Here is an 18,071-nt window from a genome sequence, read left to right as displayed (position 1 = left end):
TTTAATTATATAACCATATAATATGTTAATATTTTCTTTATATCTTTTAATGTTTATTATTTATTTTTTAATTTAATAATGTCATTATTAAACCATGCATAGCTTGGAATGCATTTAACTAGTTAAAGTTTAAAAAAGAATTTGGTAATATAGCTTGGAATGCATGACTGCTTAATTTTGGCATTATTCTTTCTTGCTGAGTGCCAATTGTGTAAGCATTTGTTCTTCTCTTCTTACTCATTAACAAGCAATCATTAAACTTCACCAAACTTGTTATTTAGTATGTTCTTTTCTTTAGCCATTGGATTAGTCCCTTCAATTAGGTATGGCCACGGATTTGGAACCTGTAGTTTCAGTTCACGCTTCCGTGAAAATAAAACCACTCGGTTCAGACCGGTTCTAGCAGTATAAAAAAAAAAAAAAATCTTTTTATTTTTTATTAGAATTAGTGTTATCAATTCCTAAATCAGATTTGACGGTTTAATTATAAATGGAAAAGAGAACTAATCTTAAATAATTTTTCTAATTTTAAACCAGTTTCAGCTCAATTTTAAATAATAACCGATTAGAATTAGATATTAACTAATTTCATTCCATCCAATTCAGGACTCTGGATTAGCCTAGCCTACCTTCAATGATACATAGACTAATATAAAGTCAACATTCTTGTTAAAATGTCAAATTAGAGACTTAATCACAACTTCGTCTTCTAATCACAGCTTTCTCTTCAGCTAATTACTTGTTAGAAAAGCTAATGGATGGTGTCGTGGGTTCAAATTATATCACAAGTAGAGTGTATACCTACTATACTATTAACTTTCCTCCTAAACCTAAAAACTAAATAGCGGCAGTTCCCATAGAAATAATCTAACCATACCATATATTAAAGATCTTATGCATTATATTGAATTTGTCTTCTCATTCTAATTAGAACCTATTATACATATCAGATTTCTTTGACCAATAGATACCCTATATTCATAATCTCAATGTTAATTAAGCTAATCCAATTTCTTAAACATTATTTAGAGCAATTGCTCCACTTAGCCAAAAGTAAATGTTACAAAAGAGATTTCTTTTTCTTTTCTTTTTAAAGAAAACAATCCATCTCTTTCTGATTAGACTTGGTTTGGCAATTGGAATTGCAACCATAGTTTTGGACTTGATTATTTAAAAGAGAAATGCTACCAACATTCTCTTTTAAATATTCTTTTAGACAATTATTCTTTTACTAGTTTATTTTATTTAACCTTTTTAATTTAGTAATCAGTTACTTATTTAATAAATTAAATTAATTTTATATTATTTTAAATAAATAAAAGTAAAATAAATTTATTTAGTAACAAAAAGATAAATCTCTTTCAACCTATACAATATGATATACTTAAAATTTACTATTTTTTAGTTTCAGTTTTTAAAAATATTATTATGTGAATAATAATATTTTTATTTATAAAATTTTTAATAAATTAAAATATATTTAAATTTTTTAAAAATAAAAGGTATTATTATTCATGAAATAAAATATTTTTAAAATTAAACATCAATACATAAATTTATTTATTAAAATAGAATATAAAATTAATTTAATTTATTATATAAGTAGCAAATCATTAAATTAAAAAATTAAAAAAAATAAATTAACGAAAAATAATTGTCGAAGAAATGATTCATGTTGTTAACATTCCTCTTAGTTAAAATTCCTACTTCCTTAAATAATAAAAAGAATGTGAACATGTGGGGAATGGAAACAAGCAAGCAACCTCCTAAAAAGTGCAAAAAGTGTATCTATTCTTACAATACCAAATCCAACAATACACAAAGAAGAAAAAAGAAATTAAAAAAGGAAAAAGAATGCACAAGAATTAACAGAAAATAATTCTGATATTGTCACTCACACAGCTGTAACCGCATAGGCAAAAGAGTCGGTGCTATTGACCCCATCATTGTTTTATCTTTGTCTCGGCCGCGTTTGTGCAAATGCCTGTCTCTTTCCCTTCTTTTTCCCATTTATCTATACACATTATGCATATACACATTATGTTTTGTTTTTGTATACTTCTCATAATTTAAACTGGTAATTGCTTACCTGTAGTCCACACTTTCGGGCACTATTCACTTCACCCACCCTCTATATATATTCCTTGTTTGGCTTAACTTCTTAGTCTCATCTCAACCCTCTCTGTTTCTGCATTACTCCTCTCTGTACCACATTTGCTTTCATCAAAATGGCTGTATTCCTTTTCTTTCTCTTCTTTCTAATCTCATCTGCAACTGCTTGTGATCGTTGTCCGCATCAAAGCAAGGCTGCATATTTCTCTAAAGCCTCTCAACTTTCTTGTATGACTTCTTTTTCTTTCCTTTCTTATGTTCGTTTTGCTGACCTGGTTAATATATTGCATGGTTTGCTTTGGAAAAATGGAAAAAGGCAAATGCCCAGAAAAAAATTTTATGAGATTTTTGGTGGGTAACTTTTGTTTTGTTAATTCGATGCAGCTGGGGCTTGTGGGTATGGTTCTTCAGCAATTGGTTTCAATTCTGGACACCTTGCAGCTGGTGTTCCTACTCTTTTCAAAGGGGGAGCTGGTTGTGGTGCCTGTTTTCAGGTCTTTAATTCTTGTTCTGAATTAGTGTTATCCCCTGTTTTTATTAATCTCCTTTGGAGATTTTAATTGACAATTTGTTTTGGTTACTTTTGGTCATTTGGCAGATAAGATGCAGAAACAAGACCATGTGTAGTAGCAAAGGCACTACAGTGATTTTGACTGATCTCAATCACAATAACCAGACAGATTTTGTTCTTAGTAGCAGAGCTTTCATGGCCATGGCCAACAAGGGCATGGGCCAAGACATTTTGAGACTTGGGATTGTCGATATTGAATATAAAAGGTAAGCAAGCATCTTATCTCATAGTCTTTGATTGCTATGTTTACTATTCTATTTATTATAATTTGCTTCTCTATATTGGAACACATAAAGAAAACTTTGGATTGCATCAATTTCTATGGTCAAAATATATGTACACTTGACTTAATTAATTAATAATTAATGAGGAAAAGCAATCTGATCACACTTTCTAATGGTCTCCTTTAATATTCATTCTGTTTCAACCACATAAACAAAGAAAAAAATCATTGTGATGTGGGCCAACACTGTGTATAAAGAAAAAAGAAAAAAAAAAAAAGAAGTCACCACATTAAATGCTATAACGGTCAAGTCTGTAATTTATTGTCCATAAAATCAAATAAATTATATGATTGATTGTTCAGGATATGAAAACCCTATAAAATAATTATGAAACCTAAAAAAAAATGCGTAATAATATCACTAGTACATTTCATATTTCATATTCTTCTTTGGATGCTTTTGACAGGGTACCATGTGTGTACAAAAACCAGAATTTGGCAGTGAGAGTTGAAGAATCAAGCCAGAAACCAAATTACTTAGCCATCAAAGTGTTATATCAAGGTGGGCAGACAGAAATAGTAGCAATGGATGTAGCACAGGTAGGTCAATAAAACCTCAAAATACCCATCAGTATCTGTATGCTAATTTCCTGTTCTAAAAAATTATGTGGTAAATTGGTGAAGGTTGGGTCATCAAATTGGAGTTACATGAGCCGAAACTACGGGGCGGTATGGGACACAAGCAGGGTTCCAGGAGGGGCACTGCAGTTCCGGTTTGTGGTGACTGCAGGGTACGATGGGAAATGGATTTGGGCAAAGAGTGTTCTTCCAGCGGACTGGAAGCCAGGAGTTGTGTATGACTCAGGGGTCCAAATCAGTGACATTGCCCAGGAAGGCTGCTCTCCATGCGATGACGAGATTTGGAAATGAGGCTTAATAAATAACACATACACACACACACTGAGACACGCTAATGATTTTTTTCTTTTCTTTTTTTGCTTTTGGCCTTTTTTGAGTAATTCACAAGTCAGAATACATGATGATGATATATGTAGAATAGAGAGACTTTGATCAATAACTTACAAACATTATGTAGATTTGAATGTGAAATAGAAAAGTCCTCTATTTTTATTGTGTTGTATCTTTTCAACAATATCTGACATATATTCCTTTCCTATCAAAGTAAATAAAACTGTTACTCTTCAATTCTCTTTCTCTCAAGGTAAATTTTAGGATTTTATAATAATTTAAATTTTCTTTTTAATATTTTTATATGTTTATTTAATAAAATTTTATATAAAAATTACATATTAAAATTCTTTATATAAACTTGATTCAAATTTATAAATTCTTATTAAATAAAATATTAAAATAAATTACATCATACCAAATTACAGCATTTTAGAATTCACTTTTTATGGGTGTGCTTATTAGGGGTTAAAGGAGCTTAATAATTCACTTTTTATGGGTGCCCTTATTAGGGGTTAAAGGAGCTTAATAGTTACGGGTTTAAAAGTTAAGTTATTTTTATCCCTTGTTTGTTACGCAAGGGTTAACGATTAACTTCTTTTATCTCCTCCCACTTTGATTAGGAAATAAATAAAACAATTACGTCATTTTTATTTAATTATTAATTTATTCAAATAATCTTCATTTATTAATAGATTAATATTTATTTCAATTGTTATAAAAATAATTATATATATATATATATATATATAATATTAACATATAAATATAATATTGAAGTGTAATTTTATATTTAATTAAATTATTGTATTAAGGTTAATTTTTTATATAAATAATAATCTTTATTTTAAAGATAGTATATAAAAAAATATGTTGACTGATAGGCTATTTTCATAATTAAATAATAATTTATAATCCCAACAATTAGTATATTAATTATTTGTTAATATTAGCTTATATAAATATAACTAACATATTAATTAAAAATTAATAAAAATTTTCATTTTATACCACGTATTGCCTATTCAATTTTTTGTTATATTTTTATTATATTTTTAGTAAGTATTATATATTTATCAAGTCTCTATTTCTGGACTAGATAAGATGGCCTGTATAACAAATATTAAGGGATGGCTATTCATGTTGTGTAGTCGATGACCCATTAAAATTCTTATAAATAAATTCTTTTATTATATATAAAATACTAATATAAATAAAAAATATATTTAGATCTTCTCAATTAAAATTATTAAAAATTAAAATTATAATAAAAACTATACAATATTGGCAAACGACTAAATATATTTATTTATTAGCGCATTAGTCATTACTCCTTATTTTATAATCTGAACATATTAACAATTTAATAGTTATATATAATTATACTACCCTTAATTATTATTTCTGTAACTGTTAATTTTATATTTAAATTCTGATTCGAACATATTATATGGGTCATTCTAATTTCTAAATATTTCATCACTTATGATAATTACAAGAAAAAAGACACTAGACTATTGTTTTTTTCTTTTCTAACTTGTTCTAACTAAATATTTTTAACTATGGGCTAGCGAAAGAAGGTCTCCCCTTGAAATTAGGGGCGAGCTTTGTCTCATCCAGCTCAAGTAATTATAAAAGGAGTTGATCCTTACTCATGTTCCCAATCAATGATGAATACTCCAGCAATTTTTTCATTAATTCATTTATCCAAAATTTCAAGGTCAAGTGTTGTCATTTACTGGTTGTCTTATTCAATGAATATTAATTTTTAATTCTCTTTACATATATATTTTTCTATTTCAAATCATTAGAAAAAATAAATAAATAAGAAAAAGCTTAGATACATAGAGTTGTTATGAAAATTAACGTGCATTCTTTTAAAAAGTATTAATTGTATAAAAATAATATTAGATAAAAACTAAATAATTTTAAATTCTAAATTTGATCTCCTCCACCTATTTCATTTAATTTTAAAATAAAATATTCTTTTCCAAAAAGTTACAATAATTTTTTATTAGTTAATTTAAAAATTATATAATTAAATTCAAACTTTACCTTTCAAATAAAAGGTATAGATACCCACTTAAATTATATTAAATTGTGTGTTGCAAAAATAAATAAAATTTATTCATGATATATATTACTATTCGTTAATTGTTTTATAACAATTAACACAAGAAAATAAAATAGAAAAAATTAATCTCTTAATAAGAGTGATAGTAAAATGAAAAAGACTAAAAATTCAATTCGAAACTAAAAAATTAAACTGATAAAATAAATAAATTGAATCAGTAATTTTAATTATATATATAATTTTAATATATATATAATTTGTATAGTTCAAGTTAATATAACTATAAAAAAAAAGTTATAGAACTTATATGATATGTAGCAAAAAAGACATAAAAATATAAAACATTTTTCAAGATATACAATAAAACATAATATATTAAGTATATATCGAGTTTATTTCAAGTATATAGTACTTTGATATTTACTGAATTTTATTCGTTCAAATTTTGAATAATCTTTTATATATATATATAGAGAGAGAGAGAGAGAGAGAAAGATATAATACTTATTTCTTCCATCATAATTGACATTAAGAAGAAAACATGAAGTATGTAGATTTTGACAAAACATGCATTCTCATACCGAAGGACATCAGTTTTCTAAACGTAATAGTTAACAATACATAGTATATTCTGAGTATATTATGAGTATATAATTTACACCAAGTTTATTTCGAATACACAGAGAGTATTATTGAAGCATATTATGAGTATATTTTGAATATACAAAGAATAAATTATAGTATATTTTGTGCGTATTCAACTTATACTCAAACATGTTTATATCTGATTTTTTTTTATTCTTTTGATTCTATTCACATATATATTTCTCCATCCGAGAGCATTACAAAATATAAATAAAATAAAGAAAAAGCTTACTCTAATACATAGAAATACCATGAAAATTGACCTGCATTTTCTTAAAATGTTATTAGATAAAAATCAAATAATGTTAAATTCTAAATCTAATATCATCCAACTATATTACAAAAAGTTACAATAATTTTTTATTAGCTAATTTAAAAATTATATAATTTATTTCAAACTTTAATCTTTCAAATGACAGGTCAAATATCTCTCTTAAATTATATTAAATTGTATTTTACAAAAAAGGAAAAAAGAATTCACTCATAATATATATTACTATTTACTTGTTCCATACCATTTAACATAAGAAAATAAAATAGGAAAAATTATTTTCTTAATAAGAGTAATAAAAAGAAAGAAAAAAACTAAAATCTAACAGACAAAATAAGTCAATCAAATCCGCGACTTTAATTTCAATTATATATATAATTATATAAATATAATTGGTATAGTTCAAGTTAAAGTAACTAGATGAATATAGGATTTATACTAAAAAGTTATAAAAATATGAGACAATTTTCAAGCATATAGTAAAAAATATATACTAAGTATATAATGAGTTTATTACGAGTATATGATATTTTGATTTTTATTGAATTTTATTTGTTTAGATTTTAAATCATCTTTTATATATATTTCTTTTTATAAATCTAGACATAATACATATTTCTTACCATCACATTAGATATTGGGTAGAAATGTAAGGTATGTAAAATTTAATATAACATGCATTCTCATATCCAAAAATAACTTTTCTCTGAGTATATTATGAGTATATAATTTACACGAAGTTTATTTTTAAGTATATAAAGAGTATCATTAAAGTATATATGAGTATATTTTGAGTATGCAAAGAGTATCATTGTAGTAGATTCTGAGCATATTCAACTTATACTATAACATGCTTATATCCAGATATTCTTTTGGATAACAAAATGACTAACAGTTACACATTTAGGCTAAAGCAATAAAATTTCTAAATGTATATAAATACTTCATAACAAATTCAAATAAATAAAATCTACAACTTAAAATATATCTAAGAAAAAATTATATTTACTTAACTTCAAAGTATATAATCCTATTACTAAACCTATTAATAGAACTATAAAAATAATTTCCATCACATATATTACATTAATAGAAAACTACATAACAATTATATTAAGTTTTTTCTTCTAAATTTTCTTTAGTTTATCCACCTCCTTAAGCCTCCCACATGATTTACTCACTACCAAAACATTCATTTTTCTTAGATTTTGCATAAGAAGACAACTTGTTGTAAACTTCTTTCAATATTAATTGTAAACTTCTTTCAATATTCATCAACTTGTTGTTTAAAAGCCATATTAGACCTGATTTTTCCAATTAAAAAAGAACCCTACATCTGTAAGACTAGTAAAATTGAAGAAATTATGAAAACTTATAAATTTTATTTTTCAAAGATTTAATTAAAAAAAATTAACAAAATTTGCATTTTCTTCTTGAAAATTCAAAATTCTTAACTATCCTGATTGAACAATAGTTTTCAAGTAAATAAAAAATAAAACTAAAATTATAATAGAATGGGCAATTAAAAGGGGCAAAACTATGATTAAAGTACAAATTCAATAAACTCCTTGCAACTAAAATATTAAAAATTCTAAAACTTAATAAAATAACAGACAATATAGAAGAGAAATATTACTGTATCAACATTAAAAATTAATCTTGTTAAAAATGTTTGAACTTCTTTTTCACAGAGCTGAAATTTTTTTAATCTTTAAATGGTTACAGTAATAATCAAAATATCTCAATTTATAGAGATCCACCCATGTAAAGGACAAAATAATTGTACTTACAAACTTTAAAAAGTATAAAATTATATTGCTATTTATAACCTGCAACCATAAATCATATTAAATGATTAAAAAAATAATTTTTTAGATCAAAATTAATTGGCAATTGAGATTGAATATGTGATGCACTGATATTATTAAATATTTTTTTTAGATCGTTTTTGAGCTGTTTTTTTTTTAATAAATTGATATTATGAAAGAAAAGCAACAACATGGATGAGAATTGAGGAATATAAACTTCAAAAGCAATAAACACTTTAAAACTAAGTCCAATAGCAAAAAAAACTTTAAAGTACAAAATAGTGTAAAAGAAAAAAAGAAAGTAAATTAGCAGCAAAATAAAATTTGAAAAACGAGGGTATAAAAGTAAATGATATAGAAAATTGGGCATGTCCCGTAATTCCCTCAAAATAATATCTAGTCTAATCCTCTTAAGTTTTGAATTTCAGTTTTATAAAAGATGGTAGTTATGGTCGGATTTGAGAACAATAAAATCCTTCTTTTATGTATATATCTTTTAATAAACAAATTCCTAAAAACTTGCTTTTATATATCTATACTTCTATAATTTATTTATAATCTATAATCTTTAATATATATAAAAGTACAGAAAAAAATTTTGAACCGATTAAAATATTATTTTAATTAATAAGTAATTACTAATTTTATTATATCTTAATTTTTATATAATATATTTAATTTCTTAATCTTAATATAAATAATTAGTGATACGTCCAAATTATATGTAGATATTTAAGGGTATTTTAAAGATTTAATGATATATTTCTATATATAATATGGTGAAAATATGTGTTTCTACTTCACTTAAGTTTAATTATCTATTTTCAGGAATATTTGTCAAAATAAGAAAATATGGAACTGAAAAAAGCTTAATTTGACATGTTCGTGTCAAGGCCCAAGATTAAAACGCATGGATTGCTAATTACAAAGTCCAATGGATAATTTAGTCATTTGTATAATTATTAGGATTTATATTAAGAGATATTTATGGGATAGTATCTGGTGGAGATAAAGATACTTAAAGTTTTATCTATGAAATATATTTATATTAGTATACTTATCTCTAAAGAGATTTATATAGAGGATGACTCTTCTCTATATATATCTCTGCAAAACCTGATTCTAAAAAATGGAGAGTTTTCTCGTACCTGCTCTCTACACCTGCCCACCATTATTCTCTCAATAATTCTCTACAGTTCTTCCATAAACATTTTAGCTTAGTTTACATGGTTCCTTTGACATCTAAAGAGCTTTTCAAGAAGTGGAGACTGATGACCAATCTTCTTTCTACTTGAAGAAATCCTGGATCTAGAGGGAGCTTTAATTTTCATTCTTGTTTTATATCTTTCTATTTAATACCATAATCATTGGGTTAAATATGTTAAGCTAATTTTTATAAGTATTTAGTTTAGTCTTTTTACTTATGTATGAACCTTGTTACTTATTTATTTAATGAATGATTTCTTTACCTTCATATATTTATTGGTTTCATCTATTATTATTGGTTGACCATCATATCAATTTAGTTGTAATATTTGTTATAAAAATCTTTAGGTTAAAAATATTAGAAACATTATCTTTACTTTAATCTATGTTGGTATAAGAAACCTAAGTTGCATCATTAGCTTGAGTGATTTAGGGAAAAAGGCACATCACCATCTCATTCATTAGATCTAGGTTTAAAATATAACAAGGAGATTATTAAGTAAATGGCTAGACTAAATACTGTTTTTAACATATAGTTTTAGATCATAAACATTTGCATTTGCATTGCATATTTATTTATTATTTAGTTACTTTACTTTATGAATATTACCCTCTCTACATACTGATTTAAAGTGTTTAAATTTACTTTTATTGTTTTGTGTTGATAATTAGTCTTTATAATAAGCAGCCTCATAGTTCCTTGAGAGATCGACCTTGTGGTGAACTTATCCTTACTATAGGAACGGTTCGTACACTTGCGAGTAATAAAAAAGACACATCATTTAGTTTAATCAAATTCTAATTTTATCATAATTTCATATACATTTTTAATCCTACAAGAAATTGATGAATTACTCACACTATATATATCTATGATAGAATTTAAATAACTCAATACAAATTCTTGCAAAAATTAAAGATAAGAAGTCAAAAGATAAAAAGGTAAGATACTTTTAATTTTATATTATTCACATAATAATTTGTATGTTCATTGTTATTATAATACTTTATTTTTAAAATTATTGCGAATGAATTACTTCACATGGTTAATATGTTTTTATATATTTTTATGAGTTCTTACTATATGATAAAAAATACTCATTAAATAATTAAATATTTTTAATTAATATTATATTATATACTAATTGATCAAATCTTTTATATTATGACTTTTATTATATTGATTTACGTATGTGACGATCAATACAAGTACAGTAAAACCTTTCTATAATTATACAAATTGATACCAAATAAAATTTATGACTATGAGGAGTTATAACTTAATAGAGGTTTGAGCAATTAAATTTTTTTGGACTAATACTTAATCTTATTTGTGAAATAATATAAACTAGAGATAAGACAAATAAATATCTTATTATATATTATACAAATAAAATTAATGAGACAAAATAATACTATAGTAAGACAAAAATAACATACTATATATTTTTTAAAATTATATATCCAAATAGTACTATATAAATGAATATTTTTAAGGTGGAATTTAAGAGATTTATACCTTATTACAATAAGAGTTTATTCCTATTTAAAACTGGTCCAAATTAGAACCGTAAATCTTTATTACTATATTAAAATTATTTCTATATATAATATAAATATAAACAAGTTTTACTATATATATATATATATATATAATGTATCAAATTTAAATGTCATGGATTATGGGTAAAAATGATCTTATCGGTTAGATAAAAACTAAATAAGCTATTAATAACTGATACTAAATACTTACTAGGCGAATATTATAACTTCGGAATGGGTATATATATTATATTTTTTTAAAATTTTTTTTGAATATGTATGTTTAATTTTTGACACATAAGATTTTTATTTTGATTTTTAAACTTTTTTTACACATGGGATTCAAGCTTATGTGTAATTTTATGTTTTCTATTAATTTATTAATTAATAAGTTACAGTTCCAATTAAACACTAATTCTAATCCTAAGTAATAATATAATAATAATTAATTTTATTCCTAATTAGATAATAATTAGTTTTCTAATTAGATAATGATTATTTTAAGAAATATATTAATTATATTTTAATAATATATTAACTAATAAATTAGTTTTCTAATTAAATAATGATTCTAATTATAGAAAATAATATCTTTAAATACTATATTCACTAATAGATTAATATTTTTAATTATATAATAATTTCTAATTCTAAAAAATAGTAATATTAATTATATTCATAGTATTAATTTATATAACATTAGAATTAAATTAATAAATATTTTTAGAATAATTTTTATATTATTGCATTAATAAAATTTTAAAAAGAAATTAAAGAAATTTAAAAATAGTCAGTTGTTATTTTTAAAAATATTATAAATTAATATTAAACATCAAGAAATTTATTAAGTTGTATCTATAAAATCAAAATATAATGACGGTTATATAATGCATGGTTAAACGATTAGTATATATTAATTTCTGAGATTTAAAATTTTTTTAATATGTGCTTAATTTTGACACGAGAGATTTTTATTTTGATATGTTTATTTATTTTGACACATGATATTTAAGGTTATGTGTAATTTTATAATTTTTTCTATTAATTTATTGATTAATAAGTTATATTTCTAATTAAACATTGATGCTAATCCTAATATATTAATAGTAAATTAATTTTTTAATTAGATAATGATTAGTTTTCTAACTAAATAATGATTATTTTAAAAAATAGCATATATTAATTATATTTTAATATTATATTAACTAATATTAGTTTCTCAATTAAATATAATTTTAATTATAGAAAATAATATTTTTAAATATAAAATTCACTAAAAAATTATTTTATTAATTTTATAATAATTTCTAATTCTAAGAAATAATAATATTAATTATATTGATAGTATTAATTTATATAATATTATTAATAAATATTTTTAAGATAAGTTTTATATTATTTCATTAATTTAATTTTATAATTTAAAAAAATAATATTTAAAAATAGTCAGTTTGTTATTATTTTTTAAAATGTATAAATTACTATTTAAAATTAAAATTTATTAAATTATATATATAAATTTTATTTTATAATTAAAATAATAATAATAATCGAGCAACTGTTAGTTCTAAATAATTTGCTGAGGAAGTATTCTTTTGCCTTAATTTTTTTAATTTTCTCTTCCCGTTCTAGATAATGAAACAAAAGAAGAATTATAATAGAGGGTTTATAGCGCTATTTAGCACTCCCTGTTAAAGTAGAATTTTTCTTTTATTTCCAAAACTTTATTTATTTTGAAAATAGAAAATAAAAAACAAAATTCTTGCACCAATTTAAAAAATTAATTTATTAAGATTTTAAAAAAATAAAAAACAAAAAACTAGGCTTATAAATTATATATATATATATATATATATATATATATTTTACATATCTACAAGAAATGGGTTATAAGATTTTACCTTTATGATATATTTTTTTAAGACCTAAGATCTGAAATTTTTTTATTAATATGATTCATTTAAATTGCATTATAGTATCTTTTTAGTATTTTATTATATTCTTTTAATACTTTTTTTAAATAAAATTACGACAATATCATTTTTATCATTCATCCTATCCATTCTTTTATTGCTATCAAAATGCAAATAGTTTTTACTTTTATAAACACAAATTGTTATTTTTCTTGATATTTTTAAATGATTTTTTATTTTAATTTAATTATTTTTATATTTTTAACTATTTTTTATATATCATGGTATATTTTTTAAAAATATATCTTTATTCATTAAAACACAATAACTACTATAAACAAACATGTAATATAATTTTAAACAACTTCACTGATGGGATTATGCACGTTCATTATATTACAATAGATTAGCAATAATACAGAATAAGCCAAATTAATAGAATCACATTAAATCAACAACCAAATCAGTTGTTATGTAATGAATGAGTATAACTTTCGTCTATGAAGGTGTTAAAGAAGACAATTCATGAAGTTGCGATGGCCAATTTAATTAAAGATAAATTTACAAGGCCAATTGCAAAAATATGACAAATTGAGAGAATTAGTAATGTATTTAACCTTTAATATATGGATGACAAATATAGAGATATAGAATAAAAATGATAAGTTTATCTCAATTGACTAGTTTCAAAATGATACAATTTTTTTTTTTTGAGAAGACGTAATAATACAAGTTAAATGATATCTTTCCTATATATATATATTTTAGTATTTTTTTTGACGAATTGTTTTTAAAAAAATGCGAAACTATAATTTGATCTAATTACAAATTAAATCCTTAACTTTACACTTTTTAACAATTTTATTCAATTGTTTCAATATTTTAAAACAAATACTTATTCTTTTAATTTATTTTTAACCTATGATAATTTTTAAAGTATCATGGTAAAAAAATAATGTAAAAAGTTGATTGTGCTTATTAAATAAAATAATTATTTTTATTTCAGTAAGCAGAATTGACTTGCCATGTCATTTTTTTCATTATAATATTTTAAAAATTGTTATCGAAAAGTATTTCTAAAAATAAATTAAAAGCATAAATATTTGTTTTTAAAATTTTAAAATAATTAGATAAAATTATTAAAAAGTATAAAGTTCAAAATTTAATTAGTAATTAGACTATAAATTTTTTTTTAAAAAATCATTAAAAAAATTGAAAAATTATAAAATTAATTTTTTAAAAAATAAAAACATGTACCGTATGAAATTTCCTCGAAATTCTTACCAACTGGGCGTATAATAGAACTTTTTTCCACTCAAACAATTATGTTGGATTATGCATCCGATACCAAAAATCAGTTGGCCCATTAAATGTAACAAGTAAGGTGTTTGCAATTGGTTATTTTCGGTTAATATTTAACAAGCCCCAACTTCTACTGTTATGGGCTTAAATTATCTCTATGGTCACTTCACAAGTCAGTGCTTCATTGTAAAGATTATACCTTCAAAATCTTATTTTCATTTCCATGGGAGAGGAAGAAAAATAAAATGGTAGAGAAATAGCAACTGAAGGAGAAAAAGAAAGAAAGAAACGATACAAAAATATGTAAAGAGAGAGAGAAAGAAATCATAGAAAACAAGAGAGATAGCAATAAAATAGGAAAACACTTACCACCTTAAATTGCTCCAAATTAAATATTGTAATAATGAAATTTCATCTTAATATTTATTTAATAAGAATTATGAGTTTTTAATTAAATTTAGATTAGTTAATATAATATTTTAATCTTAAAATACCTTTTAAAGTTTAAAACTTTTACTTTCTCTCTATCCACTCAAATACACATTAAATTTTTGTTAATTCTAATAAATGTGTTTAGTAATTGAATATGTTCATTAAATGGTTCTAACGAGTAGCTTCTGTGGCTGCCATTTGTTAAGATTACTTATCAATGATGCTTTATTAATTTTATTAATTAAAGTATGAAAAATGGATCTGATAAACATGCTTATGAGATTACTTGTTAGATTGCGACCTTACAAATTTAGGGATTGACCTAGTGCAATTGCTCTTGAAATTGCTAATATCTTTTAGGCGGTAGTGCATTAGGTTGCGATCTTACAATATTAAGGCTTGATCTAATGCAATTACTCTTGGAATTAGTAACATTTTTTATGCAAGTGTGGGAATTGAATGTGGTAACCATACTAATGCAGTATACATTAAAGTATAGTAAAAATGTTATCGTTATATTTTGTACCTTAATTTTTAATCTAATTAAATTTGAATTAACTATTTTAAATATAATAATATGATTAGGATTTTCGAGCTTTCTTGATTCAATTTAATCTAATTAAGTATGAAATAATTATTTTTCACTTAAAACATGTGATTAGGGTTTTGAAATAGTTTTGCTCGATTCAATTTAATCTAATTAAACATGTAATAGTTACTTTTCATGTAAACATGTGATAAGAGTTTTGGAGTCATATTGCTTGACTCAACTTAATGTAATTAGATATGGAACAATTATTTTATGTACATGTGTGATTAGGATTTTGGAGTGTCTTGCTTGACTCAGAATAATCTAATTATGTATTTTTCATGTAAATGTGTGATAAGGATTTTAGAATGCCTTGCTCGAATCAATTTAATCTAATTTAACTATGGAAGTTATTTTTGTGCAAATTATGATAAGAATTTTGGAATATTCTTACTCGACTCATTTTAAATCAATTAAGTATGAAATAATTATTTTAACTGTAAAAATGTGATTAGGGTTATGGAATTGGAAACTCAGATTCTTAAACCGGTAGAGCTCCACTAGGACTGATTAGTTACAATTATTTTTATATATACGTTTTATGAAAAATACTTTTCGAGTAGTTTTGCTCATCTCGATTTAATCTAATTAAGTATAAAAATTTAATTTTATTTCCAAGTCAACGTGTGATAGAGTTACAGAATGTCCTTGCTCATCTCAATTTAATATAATTAAGTAAGGAACATTCATTTTTCACGTCATCGTGAGATAAGAGTTTTGGAGTGTCCTCGCTCTACTCAATTTAATCTAATTAAGGAATATTCATTTTTCACATCATGAGATAAGAATTTCGGAGTGTCCTCATTCGATTTAATTGAATATATTTAATTAAGTATAATAATTTATCATGTAATTATGAGATAAGGGTTTTATATTGTTTTGTCTCAACTCAATTTAATCTAATTAAGTAAATAATATTTATTTTTATATGATCATGAGATACAAATTTTGAAATATCCTTGCTCGACTCAATTTAATCTAATTAGAGAATATTATTTTACGTGATCATGAGATAAGGGTTTCAAAAGGCCCTTTCATTAAGTAAGGATTATTTGTTTGTTTATGTGATTGTGACATAAGGGTGTTAGTGTCCTTGGTCGACTTAATTTAATCTTACTAAAGAATAATAATTTCTCATGTGATTCTGAGATAAAAATTTCAGAGTGTCCTCACTCGGATCAATTTAATCTAATTAATTAAATAATAATAATTCTTTTTGTGATCGTGATATAAGATTTTTAGAGTGTTATTGCTCGACCCGATTTAATCACGCAATAATAACTTTACATATGATCGTGAGACAAGGATTTCGAAGTGTCCTTGCTCGACTTGATTTAATCTAATTAAATAAGTAATAATTTATTGTTGAAGGAAGAGGAAATAGAAAGACTATTGTATTAATCCTTTCATGTGTATAGTTATACAACTAGCCAATAAATATATTAGAACTAAGCATTGGGAAGGTAAACTAATGATTAACGAAGGAGAGAAATCTTGATCTAGAATTGGGGGCTAAAATTCTTTAATAAATATTGAGAGAGTACATTAGGTTGAGACCTAAAGACTATGAGGCTCTATCTAATGCAATTAAAATTGAAACACGAGTCTTAATTATATTATATATAAAATGACTAGACATTAGGACTTTAGGATTTGACCTTACTAAATGTGAACTATTCATGCAAGTTCCGTGATATATCAAAATCTTGATAGTTGATGCATGTGCGGAGGTAAATTAATTTGTAAACACAAATCATTAATTCTTGCATGGGAAAGGTAATGTATTAAATGGTTAAAAATGGAGGAAACTGTTATAGATGAAGAAGGAAACTTTTCTTCATTTATCTCCAAACATATTGAGGGTATTTCTATCAATTATTATAATTAGTCTAGCTTAACTAAAATTAATAACAAATCTATTTTACTTAAATATCCTATTTGCTGATATCAGTTTGATCCAAATTGTAGGTCCACAAAAATATGCTATTTGGCTCAAGTAAAGACACAGTCAAAAGAAATATTTAACTTTGATAATAACTCATTTATCACTCAAATTTTTGATAAAAAAAAAACTTTAAATTAATTGCATTAATTACTATGAATATTTTCAATAAAAACTTTAGAATTTTCTCACCAAATTTTAGTTATTTTCTATATAAATTTTTATAAATTTACATATTATGCTACTATTGAGATATATCTATTGCGTCTCTGCTTAAGATAAATAGCATTATCGAAATAATAAAGTAATAGAAAATAGAAATAAAAAATAGAAAGAAAGAAGAAATGATAAATAAATTAAATGAAGGACCAATAAAAAATGTACCGCATAATATCTGATTTTGACCCAACATAATATCTGATGTAACTCTTAATGTACTTCATAAGAATTATAGCTTAAAAAGTCCTCTATA

General features: G+C 23.5%; 1 protein-coding gene across 1 annotated transcript; it reads left to right on the top strand.

Moving 5' to 3' along the window:
- Positions 1 to 2,150: 2,150 nt before the first annotated feature.
- On the top strand, positions 2,151 to 4,115 carry LOC8278145 (expansin-like A2). The gene is made up of 5 exons (XM_002534048.3): positions 2,151 to 2,340; positions 2,497 to 2,606; positions 2,711 to 2,889; positions 3,374 to 3,506; positions 3,591 to 4,115. The coding sequence occupies exons 1-5, from the start codon at positions 2,229 to 2,231 to the stop codon at positions 3,834 to 3,836; spliced, it is 780 nt and encodes a 259-aa protein (XP_002534094.1). The 5' UTR covers positions 2,151 to 2,228; the 3' UTR covers positions 3,837 to 4,115.
- The last annotated feature ends 13,956 nt before the right edge of the window (positions 4,116 to 18,071 follow it).

The sequence above is a fragment of the Ricinus communis genome, chromosome 8 (assembly GCF_019578655.1).
Source record: "Ricinus communis isolate WT05 ecotype wild-type chromosome 8, ASM1957865v1, whole genome shotgun sequence".
In the NCBI taxonomy this organism is placed as follows: domain Eukaryota; kingdom Viridiplantae; phylum Streptophyta; class Magnoliopsida; order Malpighiales; family Euphorbiaceae; genus Ricinus; species Ricinus communis.
This window is presented reverse-complemented; position numbering and strand designations above follow the sequence as displayed.

Bases quoted from the DNA above. Each gene is read 5' to 3' on its own strand.
- LOC8278145 (XM_002534048.3), top strand. From the start codon at position 2,229: ATGGCTGTATTCCTTTTCTTTCTCTTCTTTCTAATCTCATCTGCAACT. The intron at 2,341-2,496 runs GTATGACTTCTT...AATTCGATGCAG, and splicing joins TAAAGCCTCTCAACTTTCTT to CTGGGGCTTGTGGGTATGGT. The intron at 3,507-3,590 runs GTAGGTCAATAA...AAATTGGTGAAG, and splicing joins TAGCAATGGATGTAGCACAG to GTTGGGTCATCAAATTGGAG.